This window comes from Elephantulus edwardii, unplaced genomic scaffold, assembly GCF_000299155.1.
Source record: "Elephantulus edwardii isolate Elephantulus edwardi_28Jun2011 unplaced genomic scaffold, EleEdw1.0 scaffold00157, whole genome shotgun sequence".
Classification (NCBI taxonomy): domain Eukaryota; kingdom Metazoa; phylum Chordata; class Mammalia; order Macroscelidea; family Macroscelididae; genus Elephantulus; species Elephantulus edwardii.
The window spans coordinates 1,303,718-1,327,463 of record NW_006399907.1 but is presented as its reverse complement, the minus strand read 5'-3'; the positions used below and the strand labels follow the sequence as shown (position 1 = coordinate 1,327,463).

The 23,746-nt window shown below is 39.5% G+C and overlaps 1 protein-coding gene across 1 annotated transcript in view; it reads left to right on the top strand.

Annotated features, from left to right (window-relative positions):
• Nucleotides 1-23,746, top strand: part of ITPR2 (inositol 1,4,5-trisphosphate receptor, type 2) — a 732,333-nt gene that overhangs the window by 608,492 nt on the left and 100,095 nt on the right. The window contains exons 52-53 of the mRNA XM_006895058.1: nt 2,246-2,338; nt 22,209-22,339. Of these exons, the coding sequence (XP_006895120.1) occupies nt 2,246-2,338; nt 22,209-22,339 (224 nt within the window). The remainder of the gene's footprint in view (nt 1-2,245; nt 2,339-22,208; nt 22,340-23,746) is intronic.

The window sequence follows — 23,746 nt, the reverse complement described above, 5'->3', positions numbered from 1 at the left end:
TAAACTCATTCCCCCTCTCCTGCTTGGCTCTATAGAAGTGATAATAGTGGTACACTCTTCTGATCATATTTCTCTGGATGATTCCATTGCCTACGGGTTGTGGAGAGTGGAAACTGCAAAAATGACACTCCTCAAACCATTCTATTTTTTTAAAGTAGGATTTAATGCCTGGAAGTAGGATTTAATACCTTGCATTTAACATAGATTTCTTCATTGTAAAACTCATGAGATTATGGGAGTGCCTTTATCAGAATATGAGATAATAAAAGGGCATTTCAAAATCTGACTAAGACATATACAGAAATGTCTATGATTGAAACAAGTAATTAGTGACTTTCTTGAATTTCATACTTTTGTATTAATCTTCTTAGGAGCATAAAATATTTTCTATTACTGCCTTGTTTGTTATTTCTTATATACAACTTTTTTGGAGTTTGCAAGTATAAATATTTGGATAAAAAAGTCATCTAACTGCCAAATTGTTTTACTGAATTATTTGTGAATTATAGACTGTGTGTTTTTAAAAATCTTTACATATTACTTATTTTCTAGATTTTGGACATAATCACTTTAAGCTATTCAGTGCAGAGTTTAAAGTTGAGGCTTCATTTCTAATGCAAAATGTATACAGCAACTATTGATTAATGGGTCTAGGCATAAATATTTTTTAAATTGTGTTTTTTAAAGTGTAATTATGTTATAAAAATATTTTTTCCTTAGAAATAAGGAAAAAAAAATACCTTCCATCCATTCCAGTGGTTTGAATCATTGCTGGCTATGGAATGGTTGACTTAAAAGCTGTCATCGGCCCAGGGCCTTTGCCATGTGGATTTCTGTGCTCTTTATTTTACACCTGGAATTGTCTGGTTTTCTCTACTTTATCTTCCTCACCTCTATAAAAATCTTTCTTTATATGGATCCTTCTCCAAGGAGTTTTCTGAGGCTTTTTGTTATTTTTTTTCCATTTATGGAATTCTGTTTCCCCATTCCTAATACATAAAGCAGAACTTCACTTCATTTTCTCTCCTGAGTTCTATGTCTGCCCTTCTCTATGCCCTCTTATTAGATGTTGGTTCTCCAAGGCCTTGACTCCAGATCCTAGCATGGTGCCCAGAAAATTTTTGCTAAGTAAGGAAATCACGACCAGGGCACACTCAGAAATTCCACTTCTCTCCCTTCTTGACCACCTGACACACCTAACTCGTTGCTGACAGTGATTCTTCCCCTCTTTAAATGCCCTAGTTAGGGCACGGGAAGGAGGCAGATGTGAAATCTCTTCCCCCTTTCTATTAGTGTGGTCTAGACATACTCAGCTCCAGAACTGATGTTACCAGCAACCCCCATCCAGATCCATCTCTATCCATTTTCTTCTATCTCCAGTTCTCTTTGGCCACTTGGGACCTTCATCACTGCTTACAAATCCAACAGTCAGGGTAATATTGGTGTATGTGTCTCTGAGATGTCCTTAAATATAACTTAAGCCTTTTTTTTTTTTTGCATACAAAAGTGAACTTACTGTTCCCTCCATTTTATGGACTTTTTAAAATGACTTTATGTTAAAAAAGGTAGGATTGAAAGGAATTTCTTTACATTTTGCTTTTACTATCTTCCCCATCTCACCAAAGAGGTCTTCTAAAACTTTGTTTCAGGAGATGGGAAAGAAGCTGTTACTATTTTCTCTTCTGTTCTAGTTAAACAGGGGGCTTTCAGAAACCTGGAGACTGTGAAAGGAAAGAAAGGTTCTGAACAGAAATATAGGCAAATGTTCTTGCTTCCTTGAGACATTTTATGCCATCACTCCCTGGAACTCCATTCATTACTGCTGGAACTACAATAACTCATAGTCTGTCTCAACCACAAATTCCAGTTTGTTCGTGTTCAGGTGGTGCCAACTTCATTGAGGGAATGGGTTCCTGACATCCCACTTCAGAACCCTGAATGCATTTGGCCATAGAAATGTTGTTACACATGGTGATTAAGGCCTGCAGTGTTATTAATACTTTATCTCAGCCTCTTTAAAAGTATAAAAGGCTTTTAGTGGGTTGGTCCATGGACCTATTTTATATTTAAAAAATTGCTTCTGTAGGCAATATCTTCAGAGTTCCATTCTGACTTACTGAAAGACTAAGAACATAGCCAGGCACTAAGCTGGAGTAGTAATGACTCTCATTTCTATTCTGTGTTGTTTATCTCTTATCACTGGCTTATGTGTCTCTAACTCTTATTACACTTTGTGTGTTCTCAGGTAGTAATGAAGTTCCTACCATGACCTTAACTTCAATGATGGGAAAATGTGAAAAGGAGACTTGCTCACCCACGATACCAACTTCAAATACAGGTTGGTGCAAAGGACTCCGGGAACAGTATGGACTCAATATCTCTGAACTTATTTATATTCAGTGAAATGTTAGAGTCTCTTAGCGAGTTCCACTAAGAATTTCACAGTTGAGATAGAAGAATAAAGGGTAAAAGAACTTAAAAGATTTTAACTAGGAAAAAGATTCTTATACTTGCTTGCATTTCCGTTTTGATTTTTGTATCATTCATATCCTTGAAAACATCCCTAGTTTCTCCTGTGCCAAGAGCTCTGAGAATTCTTTCACTGTATAGCAAGTCCATATCTCTCTTGAGTCTTTTTTCAGTGGTGTGGCCTTTTACACAGGTTTGTAGAAAAACTTGGGTTTAGAACCCAAAAGTTCTGACTTAGAAACTTAGACTGTCAGTTTTCAGGTTTATGTCTTAGAGAAGTTCCTGAACATTTTTGAGAGTTTTCTGTAGACAGACAAATGGATAGATAGATAGATACATAGACAGCTAGATTTTTGTCTCTATAGGAGCATATGAAACTATTTTAAAAGTTCTAAATTGTTCTATTAAAATGTGTCAGGAACTTCAAAGTATGCATGCTTCATGAGCTATAGCAAATTTAATGAATGATAGAGGAAATTGTTTGTCTCTGTATTTAGTCTTGAACGAGTGTTATGGGATTCCCATTATTCTCAGAGTCAGCCACAGTTTGTTGTGGTTCACACAGTCAAACGCCTTTGCATAGTCAATGAAACACAGACATTTGTTTGGTATTTCTTGCTTTCCGCCAGGATCCATCCAACATTAACTGTAATATCCCTAGTACCATGACCCCTTCTAAACCCAGCCTGCACTTCTGGAAGCTCTCTGTTGATGAGCTATTCCAGTTGTTTCTGGATAATCTTCAGCAGAACCTTTTTTGCAAGTGATATTAATGATAGTGTTCAATAATTTCCACACTCTGTCAGATCACCTTTCTTTGGGATGGGAACAAATACAGATCTCTTTTAGTCAGTTGGCAGGTGGTTGTCCTCCATATTTCTTTGCACAACGTGGTGGGCACATCTAGGGAAGAATCTGTTTGTTGAAATATATCAATTGGTACCAGCATCCAGGAAATTAAAAGATGTATTGCTTTGGGAAAGTCTGCTGTTAGAGACCTCAACAAAGAACTGAGGAGCAATGATGTCAGTCTGGAGACTAAGGTATGTCTAATAGAAGTCATGATCTTTACAGTTACTTGCTATGCATCAGAGAGCTAGACAATGACCAGGGATGATAGAAGGAGAATTGATACCTTTGAGCTGTGGTGTTGGAAAACAGTATTGAATATACCATGGACTGCTAAGAGCATGAACAGGCTCATCCTGGAGAGGGTAAAAACGGACTGTTCCTTGGAGGCAAGGATTCTGAAGGTTCATCTGTCATACTTTGGACATGTAGCAAGGACGGTCCAGTACTTGGAGAGGGACATCATGCTTAGGAGGGTGGAGGGTCAGCACAGGAGAGGAAGATCTCCAATGAGGTGGATTGATTCAGTGACTGGCATAGTGGGGGTAGGTGTGTCAGAGACAATAAGATTGGCAGAGGATAAAGCAGGGTTTAGGGCTGTTGTACATAGGGTTGCTGTGAGTTGCAGGTGACTCAATGGCACATTACAACAGCAACATTTTTAGTGTGTGTCTATAGAGGACCTAATTAGATAGTGGGAAGATAAAAGAGGAAAGAGTTAAGTTCAATGTAAGGCTGGGCTTCCCCAGTTTCCCTCTGGGAGCTCACTCTGTATGATCATAATGACAGTGCATTCTTCCTAAATAGTGCCTTCCTTGAGAGGTTGGACCACTCCTTGGGGGCGAAAAATAGATGATCCCTTTACAGACTAAATGTTGCACTTTTTAACCTACAAAGGAAAATTAAACATATAAGTACATTTCACCCTAGTGACAAGTACCTATAGGCACTGTGAATGTGACTTCTTTTCTCTGCTTCCTCTGTTCAGTCCATCAGAAAATGCCAACAGTGAGCCAGCTCATTGTTCGAATTACTGTGCTTTGCAGTTTCTAAAACTTCTGTGATGTGGTCCTAAAGTTTAAGCACTTCTGGTTTCTTCAGAGTTGCTCACTTATTATAGCAGTTATTATTGACATACTGACAGGCAACAAGTTGATTAGTACCGTCTTATTCTGTAAAGGAGATCTGAAATCACTTCACATAGGCCAGGCACACAATAGGGCTGTCAAATATAATTAAGACTTTAGGGTTTCAAATATAAAGATATGCATTTGCTTTTATTATATTTCTTCCAACTCACAATCCAATGTCATCCGGTTTGGTAAAAAAGAATAAAAAAATTCTATTTTTCACCATGTGGTCTCTAGGCTTCAGTGTCTCTTTCAGCCTAAAGTGAGATGAGGCCCATGGTGTCTGAGTGAACTCTGATTTCTCAAGCAAGCTATTTATTCTCCCTGATATCATTTCCTAGTTCAATAAATTCTAAAACAAAGGTTAGAAAACAATTACCCATAAGACAAATCTGACTTGCCATTTGGTTTTGTATAACCTTCACCTAAGGACAGCTATTTACATTTTCTAGTGAATCCCAGAGAACTTGATTGTGCTTATGTGAAATCTTAACTTAGACCAAGAAGCTGTTGTCCGAACAGAGCAAGACAACACTGCATAGTTTAAAATCAAGAAAGGAGTGGATTAGGGATAATATCTTTTCTCCAAACCTTTTCAGTATGTATTCTGAGCAGATCATTTAGGAGGGTGGACTTTATGAAGGAAAATGTGACACTAGTATTGGAAAAAGCCTCATCAACAACATGTTTTACGCAGATGTCAGAACCTTGCTTACCAAAACTAAGGAGGACTTGAAGCGTTTTCTGCAGGAGATCAAGGACTTCAGCCTTCAATATGGACTGCATCTCAACATCAAGGAAACTAAAAGCCTCACCACTGGGCCAATAGGCAGCACCATGATAGATGGAGAAAAGATTGAAGTTATTAACAATGTTATCTTTTTTAAAATGTTATTTTTTTATTGGTTTGCTTACAAAGTTCATATACATAGTGTTTTGCACTTTTCTTCATTCACATTGTGTTTTATACAATCAATCCCATGCATTATGTTTTATAAAATTCATAACCATTGGACCTTGCCCATCATCAGTACCCTTTCTTTTCAGGTTCCCGTTGGATCCTTCCTGTTTCCTTCATCCCCGTTCCTCCACCCACCAGACTGTGCAAGCCTGTGGTTTCACCTCATCATCCTCACCCTTCTGCTCCCACTCCTTCCCTCTTTGGGTCCCCATACATGTTTTGCTTCTATTTTTACAATAATGATATTATGCAGTATTTGTCTTTATAACACTCCCATCGTACCATGATCCACAATCAACACCCTTGGAACCAAAAGTTGGGAAGTCAAAAAGATGAGTTGCACTGGGAAAAATCAGTTGTCAGGACTTCTTCTGATCAAAAGCAAAGATGCCAAGCAGAAAGATGCTAAAAAACCAAACAAACAAAAAAAAAACCGGCCAGAAAGATGCTAAAGAGTTAAAGAGCAAAGATGTCAGGCTAGAGACTACGATGGGCCTGAGCGAGGCCATAGCCTTCTCAGTTGTTTGCTAAGCATCTGAGAACTGGACAGTGACTAAGGATGACAGAAGAGAATCAATACCTTTGAGTTGTTTTTTAAAATAATATATTTTTTTTTATTTTAATGAAAGTTTACAGAAAAGTTGGATTTTCATTCATTCATTGTTGCACATTTTACCCCCATCACCCTCCTTTTCCCTTCCTGGATTTCACTTGTTTTGTTTTGTTTTGTTTTTAATATCCATTCATTGTTGTACAAGTACCTCCCTTATCTGTTCCCCTCAGTCCTCTTTGCAATGTAACTCTTATTCTGGGTGGTTGTCATCCATATAATACCTAATCACATATTCCTTTTAAACAATTCTTTCCTTCATCTGTTCCAATGCAATGTTCATTATCTACTCTAATACTATTCTCCTCTCAACCCCCGTATCATACCTGCTTTGTAATAGTGGTGCTAGTTAGATTGATATATATCACTTAGCATAATGTCCTTCAGGATTACCCATGTTGTGTATGTTTTATAAGTTCATTGTTTTTCAGTGCTGCATTGTATTCCATTATATGGATACACCATAGTTTTTTTATCCATTCATTTGTTGATGAACACTTGAATTGCTCCTATCTCTTTGCTATTGTAAATAATGCAGCAATAAACATGAGTGTGCATATATCTGTTTGGGTAGCTGTTATGGTTTCTTTAGGATATATTCCCAGATGTGAATCCTGTTTCAGTTTTCGGCAGATAGAAGTCCAGTTTTGCCAGCACTATTTGTTGAGATACAAATCCAAACCACATGAGGTATCATCTCACCTCAGCAACAGTGTCAAAGTCTAAAAGGGCATCAAGTAATAAATGTTGGAGAGAGTGTGGCAAGATAGGAACTCTTATACATTGGTGGTGGGATTTTAAAATGGTACAACCATTCTGGAAGGCAGTTTGACACTTCCTCAAAAAAGAAATAGAAATTCCAAATGACTCAGCTATTCCACTGCTTGGAATATACCCAGAGAAAATGAGAACTGAGGCACAAATGCAGACTTGTACACCAATGTTCATAGCAGCATTATTCACCATCAAAACAACATGGAAACGGCCTAGATGTCCAACCACAATCGAATGGATTGAGAAATTGTGGTACATTCATACAATGAAATACTGCACAGCACGCAGGAACCATGATTTTGTAAATTACTACCTAACTTGGAAAGGACCGAAGAGCATTATTCTGAGTGAACTAACTCAATCCCACAAGGACAAATATTATATAAAACAATTATTTTAGAATTGAGTGTGAGGACCCGGGGCGGGGGGTGGAAGCAGAGGGGTGAGGATGTGTGGAGAGAGGGGGACTGAGTCATGGAATTAATACAATTTGATAGGGGTGATAAGGGAATTGGAAGAATCTGATCTGAAAAAAAACCAATGTTCTTGAATTTGTAAATAAGCTAGTACATATTAAAAAAAAAAAGACTTTGGAGGCAATGGCCCATAGAACATACAGTATTTCCATTTAGATCTGGTGGTGTAGTCCATGAGGAATTGTGCTGCTAACCAAAAGCCATACCTCTCAGGTGGTTCGAATCCACCAGTGGCTCCATGGCAGAAATATGCACAGTCTCTTCCCATGCAGTGAACAGCCTTTGAAACTGGCAGGAAGGTCAGCTATAAGTAAGTTATAATTCAAAAGCAGTGAGGGATGGTGAAATTCTTTATAAGGAATTCTAGTGGCATACTCCATAACATGTTGTGCTCCTATATAAAAGGCCCACCTCTCTAGTATTTTGAATGTACTGACTGCTTTGCCTCAACTTGTGATACTTAGGGATGTTATGGGAAAATCCTGAATGACCCAGGAAACACCAAAAGAATATGGAGGGGATATACAGAGTCACTGTACCAAAAATAATGGGCCAACCCTGAAATCTTTGAAGACGTATCATATGATCAAAAGCCAGTGATAAAGCAAAGAGGGTGGGCGAGGGATATTCAAGCTACACTGAAGGCATTGGCAAAAAATAAGTCTCAGGGATAGATAGGATAGGAATTGAAATATTTCAAATTACAGATGCAGCCCTGGATGTGTTCACCAGTGTACGTTAGGAAATTTGGAGGACATCTTCCCGGCTGACTGACTGGAAGAGATCAATGTTTGTTTCTGTTCCCAAGAAAGGTGATCCAATGGAATGTCAAAATTATAGAACAGTATCATTAGTATCACATGCAAGCAAATTATTGCCAAGGATCATTCAAAAATGGCTAGAGCAGTACTTAGACAAAGAATTGCTAGACATTCAAGCTGGTTTTAGAAGAGGCTGTGGCACCAGAGATTTAATTGCTGATGTAAAATTGATCCTGGCTGAAAGCAAAGACTACCAGAAGAATATCTATTTGTGCTTTATTGACTATGAAAAGGCATTTGACTGTGTGGATCATAACAAATTATGGCTAACATTGAGAAGAATGGGAATTCCAGAACACTTGATATTGCTTGTGTGAATCGTATACCTAGGCCAAGAGGCTGCTGTGCAAACAGAGCAAGGAATACTACATGGTTTAAAATTAGGAAAGATGTGCGTCAGAGTTGTATCATTTCTCCATACCTGTTTAAACGTTATACTGAGCAAATTATCCAAGAAGCTGGACTATGTGAAGAAGAATATGGCATCAGGATTGGAGCAAGACTCATCAACAACCTTTATTATGCAGATGACATAACCTTACTTGCTGAAAGTGAGAACTTAAAGCATTTTCTGGAGGTTAAAAACTGATCTTTGAATATGGATTGCATCTCAGCATCAAGAATATAAAAATTCTCACCACTGGATCCATAGACAATATCATGATGGACAGAGAAAAAGATTGACACTATCAATGACTTCACCTTACTTGGATCCACAGTCAACACACTTGGTACCATCAGTCAGGAGATTAGGAGACACATTGCACTGGAAAGTCTACAATCAAGGACCTTTCCAAATTATTGAGGAACAATGATGTCAGTTTGAGGACAGAGGTGCTCCTGATTCAGGCTGTGGTCTTTTCAGTCATTTGTTATGCATCTGAGAGCTGGACACTGAATAAGGATGACAGAAGAAGAATTGATGCCTTTGAGCTATGGAGTTGAAGAGTGCTGAAGATTCCATGGCTTGCAAAAAGGAATAGTTACATGTCTTGAAGAAGGTGCAGCCAGAATGCTCCTTGGAGGCAAAAATGATGAAGTATCAATCTCACAATCGTTGGCATATTGCTAGGAGAAGTGATTCCTAGGAGATGGGCATCATGCATGGAAAGGTGGAGGGACAGTGAAAAAGAGGAAGACCCTTGGCCAGGTGGGTTGACACAGTGACTAGAGCAGTGGGCTGGAGTGAGTCAGAGATTGTGAAAATGCCACAGATTAGGACATTGTTCAGGTTATGAGTTCTCCATGAGTCATACTTGACTTGACAGCAGCGAACAACAACAGCAATTATTTTCTGCAGGAGAAAAATGGGCAGTCTCTTTATTAAGATTTACAGCCTCAGAAACCTGAATGAAAGTTGCTGTAAATTGGAAGAGATTCAATGGCAGTGGGTTTTAGAGCTCTCTTTGAGAATAGAATTTATCAGCAGGTTGAAGTTTGAAAAATGCATCTGGGAAGATTTTCATTATGGGTGTTAAAAATGTGACATAGGACAGTTCTTAGAACAGAGTTTGTGTCTTATTACTAGATCATACTCTAAGATTACCATAGCCATATCTTGTCAATTCTTTAGCCACATGCAAATCTGCCTTAAATAAACTATTACTCAGTCCAAGGTGCTCCATCTTTTCTGTAAAAATGTCATGAGGCTTCTTGACGATCGACGTCGGCCACACCTCACAGCCCGAGTTTAGTCGGAACCCAACACTGACTCCTCCCTGCCTTTCTTCTGTAGCCTGCCTTAGGGATCAGAATTAAGCTCACTTGTCAGCAACTTGCTGAAACTGTCATCATCTCAAACTTGCTTCTCCCCTTTCCTCATTATCTAAGACTTTAAAGAAGTCCCAGAAAGCTATTTTGAAAACATCTTCATGGTTTAAGCAGCTGGACAAAATGAAGGCACTCTTAAGATCTTTTTAGCCACCTTAAACATAGATTTATTTTCACATGTTTTGTAATGTTGGAAAGAAAGAAAATGTTCTTTCTCTTTGAGAGAGTGTGAAAAATAATGTTAGTATTTAAAAAAAAATACGTATCTCCTAATAACATGATCCCATGGATTGTTTGATTTTCTATCTCCGAATAACACTTCTTTAGAACAAATATGGTTTGATTTTTTTATCACCTTGCCCAAGAACCAACAGCAAAGCCAATGAGTGTTCCTTCAGTCAGATTGTGTAAATCTGGTCGACCACAGGAGCCCAGGCCAGCATCCATGTGAGTGACTTCACAGCATGGCACCCAGGAGCTCCACAGGCACAAAGAGATAACCGTCCAAGCCCGTTCTGCAGAGTGAAGCCTTCAGGTCATACGTACTTGCTGATAGTAGGTGGGCTGCCCAGCTCTGTGAAATGCTATACATTTTTCAACTTTCTAGAATTCCACAGTATTTGTTTAAGCAATTGAATATTTCTATAAGACAGAATAGTAACTAAGTAAATTTAGCATTGGCTCTTGATGATGATGGTGATGATGATAATGAGCACATTGTTTGTTCCTTCATTCATGCATACAGCTATGTTCATTGATCACCTACTCAGGGCCAGCCTAGCTGTTCAGGACATGGTATTGAATAAACAGTCATGACCTTGGCCCCTGTGGAACTTGTATAATAGTGGAGAAGCATAAACAGGACCAAATATACTCCAGATTAAAGGAGGCTAGTTATACAATGTGCTAATGCGAAACCTGTACTTGGATCAAGAGGCAGTAGTCAGAACAGAGCAGGGTAACACTGCATGGTTCAGAATTGGGAAGGGTGTACGCCAGGGATGCATCCTGTCTCCATACCTTTTCAACATGTATGCAGAGCAGATTATCGGAGAAACTGGGCTCTATGAAGAGAATTGTGACATCAGGATTGGTGGAAGATCTATTAACAATCTGCGTTATGCAGATGACACAACCCTGCTTGCTGAAACTGAGGAGGACCTCATGCACTTGCTGCGAAGGGTCAAGGACTGCAGCCTTCAGTATGGACTGAGGCTCAATGTCAAGAAGACAAAGATTCTCACCACTGGACCAATTGGCAGCGTCAGGATGGATGGCGAAGAGATTGTTCACAGCTTCAGTTTGCTCGGCTCCACAGTCAACACTCCTGGCACCAGCAGTCAGGAAATCAAAAACCGTATCGCGATGGGAAAGTCTGCTGTTAGGGACCTCTCTAAAGTACTCAGGAACAACGGTGTCTCTCTGGAGACTAAGGTGCGCCTGATACAGGCCATGGTATTTGCAATCTATTGTTATGCATCAGAGAGGTGGACAATGACTAGGGAGGACAGAAGGAGAGTGGATGCTTTTGAGCTGTGGTGCTGGAGAAGGGTACTGAATGTACCATGGACTGCCAGGAAAACAAACAGATTCATCTTGGAGAGGATTAAACCAAGCTACTCCTTGGAGGCAAGGATTTTGGGGCTTCGTCTGATATACTTTGTATGTGTTGCCAGGAGGGACGGGTCCTTGGAGAGGGACATCATGCCTGGGAGTGTGGAGGGACAGCGCTGGAGGAGAAGACCCTCTATGAGATGGATTGATTCGGTCACTGGGGTAATCGGGATGGGTGTATCAGAGGCAGTGTGGTTGGCGCAGGATAGAGCAGGGTTTAGGGCTGTTGTGCATAGGGTCGCTATGAGTCGAAAACGACTCGACGGCACATAACAACAACAACAACGGTTATACAATGATGGAGGATAACAAGAAGATCTGGCTGTTAGTAGACTAGAAAGAGAAAGATTTTCTAAAGAGGAATTAGTTGAGACTTGGAGAATTAGAAAAAGCCAGTCAGGTCAAGAGGAATGATGGACCAAGATTTAAATGTTGGGAGGGCTAGACAAGCACAACTATGGAATTTTCAGTGTGATGAATTTTATCATTTCCCGTATCAAAAATAATTTGGAAGAATTATTTAATTCCAGCATTCCTATAGTTTTTTATTACTAGTTTTGGGACAATCTCTAATTGTCAAATTGGCTTTCAGTACTGTCACAGATACACCTTCAGGACTGAAACATCTCACGACGACAGCTTGAATTCTTTCATTTCAAAACTGTAACTCTTTATAAAAACGGGCTGCCTCATTTTTTTTCTGCAGATACACTGGTTGGTTCAAAACACTGACTTTTTAATTAGCAAGCGAGCGCTTTAACCAGTGTGCTATCAGAGCACCTCAACTTTTGTCCACATACATTTAAATACCCAGGTTCACTGGAGGAAGGGCCTGATCTTTGTTATGTAGCCAGTGTCACTCAGATTTAAAAATAGCTTTTCTTTGTTTGAGATGAGAATTTAACTTGCAAACCCTATTGTGCGTTTGTGATGGCCTTGGGTTGTTACTTCATGAACAGTGGATCCACATTACAAAGACTCAGACCTACAGAATAACGAGCCGAGCCGTGTGGTGGTTTGGAGGCAGAGCTGTCAGCCCCCAAGGAAGGGCCTCGTGGATGAGAGAAAGGTTATTGTCCCGACAGCACAAAATCCACACAGTAGCCGGCAACCAACTGTGGCTTAAAAAAAAGATGAGAACTTTTCTTTCATATGCTTCAGACATTCCCGATTTCCTGGACAAAAATATTCACATGTACACACACAAAATAATGGCACACACACACAAAGACCAAGTTTTCCAGGCCAGCAAGGTACATTTGGGGGCAATTTAAACAATAAAATAAAATTATTTCTTTAAAATCACAATTTGAATGTTCAGAAAAAAAGAGGAAGTTCCTAGCTGTTCAGCATTTCTGAGTATAACAAATTTGATGTGCTTTGATGTTTTTCTTTAATAGAAAAGTTAGGAATACCAGAAAACAGCCCTAATGATCTACATTTTGCTTCCCATTGGGTATCTATTGTTTTTTACTTTTATTTTCTACGTTCTTTCCTACATTCTTTAAACCAACATTTATATAATAAATTGATTGTAATTGGAGTATTAGAATAGCAAACCAGATATTTGTGATTTCATTCAGAACTTATCTCAATGACAATCTATTGCTTTCGAAAAAACCATAATACTTATGATTATTTTAAATATCAAAAAAATACACTTACTAAAGACACTTATTTAAGCATGTCCATACTTGATTTATAAACTAATACCATAGGTTAAAGTTAAGGAAAAGTAATTTCAGAATTGATAAAATGTATTTTTTTCCTTTCCTCATGAAACATGGTTTGTATCATAAAGTAAAAGTGTTTTATTCTACTAATGCTGAACTGAAAATTGGAATAATTTAACATATTAATTAATATTCAAATGGTGATGTTATTGTTGTTTTTTTATTGTCGTCGAGTCAAACACAGCTCATAGCAACTTTATGAACAGAAGACCTAATGCCTTTTCATAACTATCATCATATCTCCTAGATCATAGAGTTTCCAGAGGCATGTGGTTTAGGAAGTGGATGCCATTCCTGCTTCCAAACCTGTTTTACCACTGGGGGCTTCATCAAACACTGTCCACATTGGGAAACCATTCCGGTATTTGATACCCCAATGGCACAAGGTTCAGCATCACAACAAACTCACGTTACTTCATACCGCACTTTGACAAAGAGTGATGTACAAAGTGGAAGGGTGTTCCTCCAGATATAACAGCAGTAGTCTCATTTAGCAGTGGTTAGTTGTCATCAAGTTAAATGTGACTCAGAGTAAGCTTTGCACAAAAGATCTTAACTCTGTTCTATAACTAACATAATTTCTGTACATTTATAGAGTTTAGAGAGCTATTCAAGGGTAGCATTTAAAATTGTGTTTAAAACCAAACCTTCTGTTTAACAAATTCATAGTATTTACAAGGGTAGGAGATTCATGATAACTATTTATTGAACCTCAACTACATAACAAGCACTGTTCTCAGTTCCTATATGAATATATTTAGTTATTTAGTTCCTTTGAATGTTTCCACATTAAAAGTCTTTTTATCAGCTCTTTGTTTTCACTCTTAAATAATCATACTTTCTCACTTCTTTCATTGAACCCTTATTACCTCTATTTTTTCATTACCTCCTTTTTTTAATTTCGTATTGGTTTATTTACAAAGTTCATATACATTGTTTTTCACATTGAATTATCCCCCTTTCCTTTACCCAACCCTTCCTCCACCCATCAAATTGTGAAACACTATGATTAAGCCTCCCCCACCCCAACTTTGATCCTTGTACTCATTCTACAATAATGGTCTTATACAGTATTTGTCTTTATCAGACTGATTAGTTCACATAGCATAATGCTCTCCAGTCCCTCCCAAGTTAAGTAGTAAATTGCAAAATCATTGCTCCTGCATGTTGCATAGTTAGTATTCTATTGTATAAATGTACCATAGTTCCTCAATCCATTCCACTGTGGCTGGACATTTGGGCTGTTTCCATGTTCTTGTGATGGTGAATAATGCTGTCATGAACAGTGGTGTATAAGCCTCTATTTGTGCCTCAGTTCTCATTTTCTCAGGGTATAGTCCAAGCAGTGGAGTAGCTGGATCATATGGGATTTCTATGTTCAGCTTTTTGGGAAAACACCAAACTGCCTTCCAGAGTGGTTGTAACATTTTACAATCCCACCAGCAATATAGAAGAGTTCCTATCTCTCCACATCCTCTCCAACATTTATTACTTGCTGCCCTGTTAAATTTTGCCAGTGTTGCTGAAGTGATATGGTATCTCATTGTGGTTTTTTTGTTTTGTTTTGTTTTTTTAATTAAATTTTATTAGTTTTAATGAACATTTACAGAGATTTTGGGTTTTCATTCATTCATTGTTGCACCATTCTCTCTACCCTCCTCCCCAGCTTGTTCTTTTTCCCCGCCATCCGAATGTCTGTTTTAATTGTCCAATTGCCACAGCGCTTGTCAAAGCCAGTTCTGATTAATCTCCTTTGTCAGTGTGTCCTTTGCCATTCCCTATCACTCCTCCCTGAGAGAGACTTCACCTGCTTCATAAGGAAAAGGGGATGGCGTATTCTCTTAGCTACTTCCTGCTGAAAAGGGACGCTGTGGGTTTCAGGGTGAAGATCTTCTCTCACTACTCTAAAGGGACCCTTTGGCAGTAGGAAACACACAGACTATTATGGAGATTGATTTTGGAATTTAGATGCACTGCTATCAGTTGTGCTTAGCCGTACATGTTCATATCCTTGAAGATGTATCATGGAAGTGTTGCAGCCTAGAAGATACAAATTTAACTAACAAGTTAAAAGTGCATGAATCAAAAATTGAAAAGCAATAATATTCTGAGTAAAGGTTCTAATAGTGGCACAAATCAAGTTACAGAGGTAAGGTGGTTCCATTGCCATCCTTACTCTAACTTAATTCTTTTTTTTTAATTTCAATTTGTTATTAATTTCAGTGAAAATTTACAGAGGCTTTGGATTTCCATTCATTCATTGTTGTAGATTTGTCCCCTCCCAAGGCTCCCCCCCCCAACCAGACATTACCCTCTTGGAAAAGTAAAAGAAAAGGTTCTTTCATTATTTTACAAACCCTCCCCCAGGTCCACTCCACCATGTAGCCATCGCTCTAGACTCCTGTCATGACCGAAATACCTAATCACATTTCTCTTTTAAACAGTTTTCTCCCTTCTCTGTTTCAGAGCAGCATACATTATTGAACCCATCTTACTCAGTCTCTCCCCAACCCCGAGGTTAGTCACATCCTACAACAGTGGCACCATGCAATATTTGTCCCTTTGTGACTGGGACATTTCACTCAGCATAATGTTCTCCAGAGTCAACCATTTTGAGTAATATTGCACGAGTTCCTTGTTTTTTAATGCAGCATAGTATTCCATTGTGCGAATATACCACAGCTTCTCTAGCCATTTGTTTGTTGATGGGCACTTAGGTTGTGCATTGTGGTTTTGATTTGAGTCTCTCTTATTGCGAGTGACTTGGAGTATTTCTTCATGTGTCTGTTCGCCATTCACATGTCCTCCTCTGTGAAAAGTCTATGTCTCTTGCTCATTTTGTAATGGGATTACGAATCGTTTTCTTCTCAACTCTCAGGAGTATTCTGGATCCATCTATCTACAGTCAGCTGATACTCAACAAGGAAATAAAACCTATCAAATGAGGAAGTGACAACCTCTTCAACAAATGATGCTGGCAAAACTGCAGAAAGCGGAAACAGGATCCAAATCTTAAACCGTACACAAAAATCAACTCAAGGTGGATTGGAGACCTGGGAATAAAGCCCAAATCTGTAAAGTTTATAAAGACAAATGGGTCAGGCTTAGAAGGCCTATTCTATGGTATAAAGAGACTGTCAAATACAGCCAGAAATCCACAGTCTGAAGGGGATAAAATTGATAAAGGGGACCTTCTAAAAATTGCATCTCTGTGTTCATAAAAATACTTTTTCCAACAGGGTGAAAGGAAAACCTACCTACTGAAAGCAAACATTTAGCAATACCATCTCAGAAAAAGGTTTTGTAACAAAGTTTACAGAATACTCATTGCCTCCTTTCATCTTTAAGGGAGCTCTGATAGTGTGGTCCATAGAGAGTTGTGTTGTTAACCCAAAGGTCATGTCTCTATAACGGTTTGAATCCCCGACCTTTGGAAACTCTAGGGAGGATCATTTGCAAGTTCAACTCTAACTTATTATACAATCTCTCCCCCCACGTGCATTTCATTATGGAGCCTTCACTCTGGACTCCTGTCTTGACAGTAATACCTAATCATATATCCCCTTTTTTTTATTTTATTTTTTTATTTTTTTTATCATATATCCCTTTTAAACAGCTCTCTCCCTCATCTGTTTCAATGCAATATACATTATGTATCCCATCTTTCTTAGTCTCCCCCAACCATGATGTCAGTCCCATTTTACAATAGTGGCACTGTGCAGTATTTGTTTCTTTTGTGACTGAGACATTTCATTCAGCGTAACATCCTCCAGGGTCACCCATTTTATGTAACATTTCATGAGTTCATTGTTTTTCAGTGCAGTGTATTATTCCGTTGTGTGAATATACCACAGCTTCTCTGTCCATTCATTTGTTGATGTCCACGTAGGCTTTTTCCATCTCTTTGCTAATTGTGAACAAAGCCACGATAAACATGAGTGTGCATGAGTTAGAGTTTTGGGTGTTTTTTTAAATTTCATTTTATTAATTTTAATGAACATTTACGGAGATTTTGGGTTTTCATTCATTCATTGTTGCACTTTTTTTCTTTACACCCCTCCTGCTAATTTCAGTCCTCTCTTTGAAAATTAAAAGATCAACTTCTTCGTTGGTAGAGTTAGAGTTTTTTGAGTGGCATCTTTCACCATATACATCTTAAATCTTGTTTCTACTACTGTCTGCGCCCTCTCTTCCTGTTGTACTCTTTGTTGTTGTTATTAGCAGGTGTTGAATTGGCCCTGTGCACAGGGAACAGCATGCTACCTGGTCTTGAACCATCACATGATAAATTGCAGATGATTGGACCCTTGAGATCTGTAGAATTTTCATTGCCTGAGGTTAGGGGTTGTTCCAGGCTTTCCTTCCTAATCAGTCTTAGGCAGGAAGCCCCACTGAAATAGGCTCAGCATCACAGCAATACTCACACCTCTGCTGACAGATGGGTGGTGGCTGCAGACGAGGTGCACTGGTGGAGAATCTGACCCAGGTCTCCCACTTTGGCTTCTACCATTGAGTCACTTCTTCTCTTCTTTTCCTAATTGTACTTCCTTCTGGGTTCTTTTACCCCCTAAAGGTATTATCCATCTTCTTTCTAGTGCCTAATTTAACCATGAAACACTGCCTCCTTCAGTTTCTTCCACTTAATGATTTGTGTCTTCATACAGCTTTCTGATGACCTGATTGATAAATCCGGTGGCCTTTTCTATGAGAAATCCAGTGGCCTCTTCTAATTTTTCCTTGCCTTTGATTATTCTGTAATTTTGACATTTCTTGTCACCTTTTCCATTTTTGCATTATTTTCTTTCTTAAATTTGTGCTCCCAATTAGTACTCTTCTCTCTTAACTTTTAAAAATGCCTTCTCATTTCACCTAATAAGCATAAAAATCATCTGAGATTCTTTCCTTGTCTTCATCAAAACACCTTAAATCTAGTTCTTCCTTTTAAGTTGTCTGTTTCTGTGGTCTAATGGAGCCATCTAGCCTTTTCCCAAGTCACCCCTGACTGGAAACCTCAGCATAATATTTAATGCTGCCTTTGTCTTCTTCCTCCTACCTAAAGCACCATCAGCTACTGGTCATTCATCCCTTGCAATGCCTCTCACATCCTTTCCCTTCCCACTGCCATTACCTGCTGAGGCCTGAATTATCACAGCCACCTACTAAGTGGTCTTTCTACCTGCAGTCATTTTCCTCTCTTCAGTTCACCCAGTATTTCACTGCCAGACTGCTCGTCAGAAGCCACTGCGTTGACTATATCCTCCCTTACTCACAGCTCAGCCTTTCCATGATGCTCCATTGACTTCTGAGTAAAATCTGAACTCCTCGGAGATTCATAGAGAGCTCCCAGTTAAGCCCTCTAGCTTTATCTTCCATTCCTTTTATGCATGTGTAACAGTTTGTTTGCTGTGAAACATCTAAACATCCATTTATCCTACCTCTGTTCTGCCAAGTGACATGCTTTCTACTCCTGTTATACTCTTTTGAATATTCAAGCCTGAGCTTAGTGTCTCCATTTTTGTAATGGGTTCCCCTGTCTGAACTCTGTCTCCTTTCTGTGGCATTTAACACATATTAATTTGTCTTGTTTACACACATATATTTTATATATATATATATTATGTTTTACCAAGTATAAGGTGAACTGCTGTTGCACTGGGGGAAAATTCTCTTTCCATGCCAGAGATCCTGGCTCGCTTCACAGCCAGTGCATCTCAGGCAAAGCCTCTACCAGTCTGTCAGGTCCCTTCCGTGTTGTTGCGATGCCAATCAGGTTTCAGCTGGGATTCCAGGCTAAGAATAACTAAGGAAGAAAAACCCCAGTGATCTATTTAAAAAACGAAACAACTCAGCCAGTGAGCCACCACTATCACTGTGCACGGGACAGCATGAGTTGGGAACTGATTCATTGGCAGCCCCCACCAACAACAAACATGGACGGTGACTGCCCTGCCCCTGTTTGCAATTCTCCGGTGGCTCTCAGGATAAAGTTTTAACTCTTCGGTTATAAACTTTGGTATGTGAAGCTCTTCCTGACTCTGCTTGCTTTTCTTCTCACGTCTTCACCAGTTTCCTGTACACGCCCAAACCCCAGCCACTGCAATCCACTTGCACTTCCACAAACACTCCATATAAGCCTACGCCTGCTTGTGTGGATGTTTGACTTCACACAGCCCGTTTTTATCCGCCTCGCATGTCTTATCTCACTAATTTGCTGGCTAACTGTGTCCCTTTTTCAGGACTCCACTCAAGAGGCTGTCTGTCACAGTGTCTGTAAGAAGCACCTCTCTCATGCCTCCATTGCACCCAGTAGTACTACTTTTGTCTAGCTGCTGACCTGTTGTTCCTAGTGCCCCCAAGTGTCTTATGGACAGAGATACTTTCCTAGTTCCTACCTGAATACTTAATGGTGGATCTAGAGGTTACTGGTGTAGTGAAAGAGCTAATGTAACAGGAGCAAGGGCAGCAGGTAGGTCTCCACAAGGTGGCATTTACTTTGCTGAGTTTACCATGACTCAGAATCTGGCTTTCAGCCTAAAGGCTTGGGAACCTGGCATCATATCATGAGGGTGGAATGCATGAACCAAGCTCAGAGAGGCTAATATATCAAGCCAGAATGCCAGGGTCCTGATAATGTTTGAGCGAAAATGACCAGACTCTTGCTAGCATAGACCTGACACGACCGTTCTCCCCTTTTTGCATGCCACATAGAAAGCGGGTTTTCTTAATAAAGATTTGAAAGCAATCTGTCCTTCCCCCCCACCCCCCGCCACACACACACACGCACAAAAACTAACCTGTTAGTGAATTGTGTGTGGAGCTCACTTCTAAAGAACAAGCAGCTTCGTTTCCAAATTCTTGGAAAGAGGTGGGAGAACTTCCTGGTAGCTTCCATGCCCTAATTAATCTGGCACTTATACTCGTAAACATTTGTTGTGACAAGAACTGGTACTTGCTGAATGCATAAGTGAATGCAGATCATGTCACTAGATGTATGATTGCTTTGATTGAAAGTCTAACTAACCATTACAGTGTAGCATGTAGACATATTCCAGATGGCCTCATTATTCCAAAAACCTAGTTCCCCTTAAAACTCACTTTAACTTTCTGACACGTTTCTAACTGTTTTTCCTCTCATCCTTCTCAGCCATCATGTTAGAACCCACCACAGGCTTTGGGAGCCTAACCAGCATGGTGCAGCCTGGGCTTTCTCCACTGCTTTCTCTGGCTTCCTTATCTACTGCTGCCCTGACTGCTGCCGCCACAAGCCATCCTTCTTCCCCATTTTCCTTCCTCCGCAGGGACATCTAGTTCTCCTGCTTTCTAAATCAGAATGTGCCTTGGGCTCACTTTGAAGGTAAGTGGTCAAGCGGGTCTCACCCGCCCTTAGCAGAGGTCTCCAGTGCTGCCTTTTGTACTTAACCATCTAAGCTCCGTCCTCGTCTTGAGGTGCATCCAACATATTTCAAGAAGCAACATCTTAAATTAAAATAAGAATGTAGGGGACTTCTTTTCCATGTGATGCTAAAATAAAATCAATTCAGAAGAGGAATATCAAACAATTTAAAAAAGATATCAAACAATGGTTGGACTTGAGTCATGTAGATAAAATTAATTTTTTTTTTGTTGTTCCTTTTGCACTTCTGTGTTAGCATGTAGAGTGTGACTATACAACCCTAAAATGTAAAACTGAGCTGTGGTGGTACAGTGGTTAAATGCTTGGCAGCAAACCAAAAAAATCAGTAGTTCAAACCCATCAGTGTCTCTGTGGGAGAAAATGTCTGGAGATCTGGTCCCAAAAGGATTAGAGTGTAGAAAACTGAATGGAGCAGTTACACTCTGTCATGTAGGTTCGCTGTGAATCAGGTTTGTCTTGATAGTACTCAACAGGGATGTAGCTAATTATCATTGTAATGAGGAAATGTATTGCTTCCTCTTGACCAATATTGAATAGGCTTCCTCTGACAAAGTTCAGATATGTTGTAAGGAGGAACTGGTCCTTGGAGAGGGACATCATGCCTGGGAGGATGGAGGGACAACGTAGGAGAGGAAGACTCTCAACGAGATGGACTGACTCAGTGACTGGGCTAATCGGGATGGGTGTGTCGGAGACAGTGATATTGGCACAGGATAGAGCACGTTTAGGGCTCTTGCACATAGGGTCACTATGAGTTGCAGGTGACTCAATGGCAGTTAACAACAAGTATTTAAGTTAATATGAAATTTTCCCTATATTATGTGACTTGGAAATTATGTTGTAAATATGATAAACTTTATGTGAAAAATAATAAGCCAATTTTACTCTCATACCTTTTCTCTTTCCCTGTTTCTCCTTACATAGAACTTTACACATAAGTACGTAATGTTTCTCCTTACATAGAACTTTACATATAAGTACCTTGGGCTTACTCATCAGTACCTATAAATTGATCATTAAGAAAGCTTAGGCAACCAAAATAATGAAATTATAGTTGTGTGTGTGTGTGTGTGTGTGTATCCACTCTGTGCAACGTGTTATCTTAAATGTAATCCTTACACAAACCTATAAAGAGCTTAATCCTTAAACAACCTTTCCCATTCCGCAGATGAAGACAATGAGATTGCATAGCTTGCTCAAAGTTCAGTATTGCCACAGAGCAGATTTAGAAGCCAAGTCTTGTTCGCTCTCATGTTCGTATCCATTTTCCTACAGAGCTTTGTCTCCTGGGCGTGCTGACGACTTAGGCGGTGGTGCCACTGTCTTCCATCACCATCGTCATATTAACCTTTCTCTATTTTGTCCTTTTCATTGTCTTTTCTATATCTGGAATAAAAAAATATTTTGGGACATTACATGTATAGATTTCTCTGTGTCAGTTGTGTGTTTCTCGATGAACATGTGTTTCTTTATTATGTAACTTCAAAATATTGTCTCATGACACATTTTGTAACTAGACCATTGAGAATACATTAATAACAGATTTCTTGAATGTCTGTTAGATGTTTAATTATTGTATTTTTACAGGTGAAGAAGAGTATGAGGACGGGATTGAGAGGACCTGTGACACCCTCCTCATGTGCATCGTCACGGTCCTGAACCAGGGCCTCAGGAATGGCGGAGGTGTCGGGGACGTTCTGAGGAGGCCATCCAAAGATGTAAGTGCAAGGGAAAGCCTTTGTCAAAGACTAGATCATCATTTTTAATATTTACAAAGTAACATATCATTTGCTTAAAAGTATACTGCTGTTGTTATGTTGTTAGGTGAAGTTAAATTGACTACAACTTATGTTGTTGTTGTTGTTGTTGTTGTTGTTGTTAGGTGCCATCGAGTTGAATATGACTCAAAGCCACCCTATGAATAAAAGATCAGAAACCAGTCCTGTCCTGCGCCATCCTCACCCTTCCTAACACACAAGAGCCCATTACAGCAGTCACTGTGTCAATCTGCCTGGTTGAGGGTCTTCCTCTCCTTCACCGACCCTCCACCCTTCCCAGAATCATGTTCCTTGGAGACGACGTGATGTAACTTATAAGGAGCCCGTAAACACTAGATCTGAAACTTGCCCTATCCCTATACCATCTTTGATATGGTCAAGTTTCCATTGTGACAGTCACTCGTTGAGGGTTGGCCTTCCTTTTTCTTCCCCAGCATAATATCACTTTCAAAAGACAAGACTCTCTTGACAGTTGCTTAAGGTATGTTAGAGGCATTCCATCATCCTTCCTGGTTGCACTTCCTCCAAGACAGACTTGTTTGTTCCTCTAGCAATCCATAGAATATTCAGTATTCTTCTCCAACACCATAATTCAGAGGCAAAGGCAATGATTATTTTTTTTCCATTTTATTCTGGTTTGTTTACAAAGTTTCAGTACATTGTTTTTCACAAAAGATTCTTTCCATTTCCTTCATCCCACCAACCCATCGAATTGTTCAAACCTATGATTAAGACCATACCCCACCAACACCTATCCATCCCCTCTTTTTCCAAACTCCCTCCCCCCACCCCCCACCTTGGAGCCTCATACTTATTCTATAATAATGGTCTTATACAGCATTTGTCCTTGTGAGATTGAGTTAGTTCACTCAGCATAATGTTCTCCAGTCCCTCCCAAGTTTGGTAGTAGTTTACAAAATCATTGACCCTATGTGCTGCATAGTATTCCATTGTGTGAATGTACCACAACTTCTCAAACTGTTTGTGGTTGTATATCTGGGCTGTTTCCATGTTCTTGTAATGGTGAATAATGCTGCTAAGAACATTGGTATACAGGTTTCCATTTGAGCCTCAGTTCTCATTTTCTTGGGATATATTTGAAGCAATGAAATAGCTAAGTTATATGGAATTTCTATGTCCAGCTTTTTGAGGAAGCACCAAACTGCCTTCCAGAGTGGTTTTACCCTTCTACAGTCCTCCCCCCTCCTCTTGCGGACTTCAGCCTTACCAAGATTCTACTAAAGATTATCCAAAAACAACTGGAACAGCACATCAGCAGAGAACTGCCAGAAGTTCAGGCTGGTTTTAGAAGGGGTCGTGGTACTAAGGATATTGTAGCTAATGTTA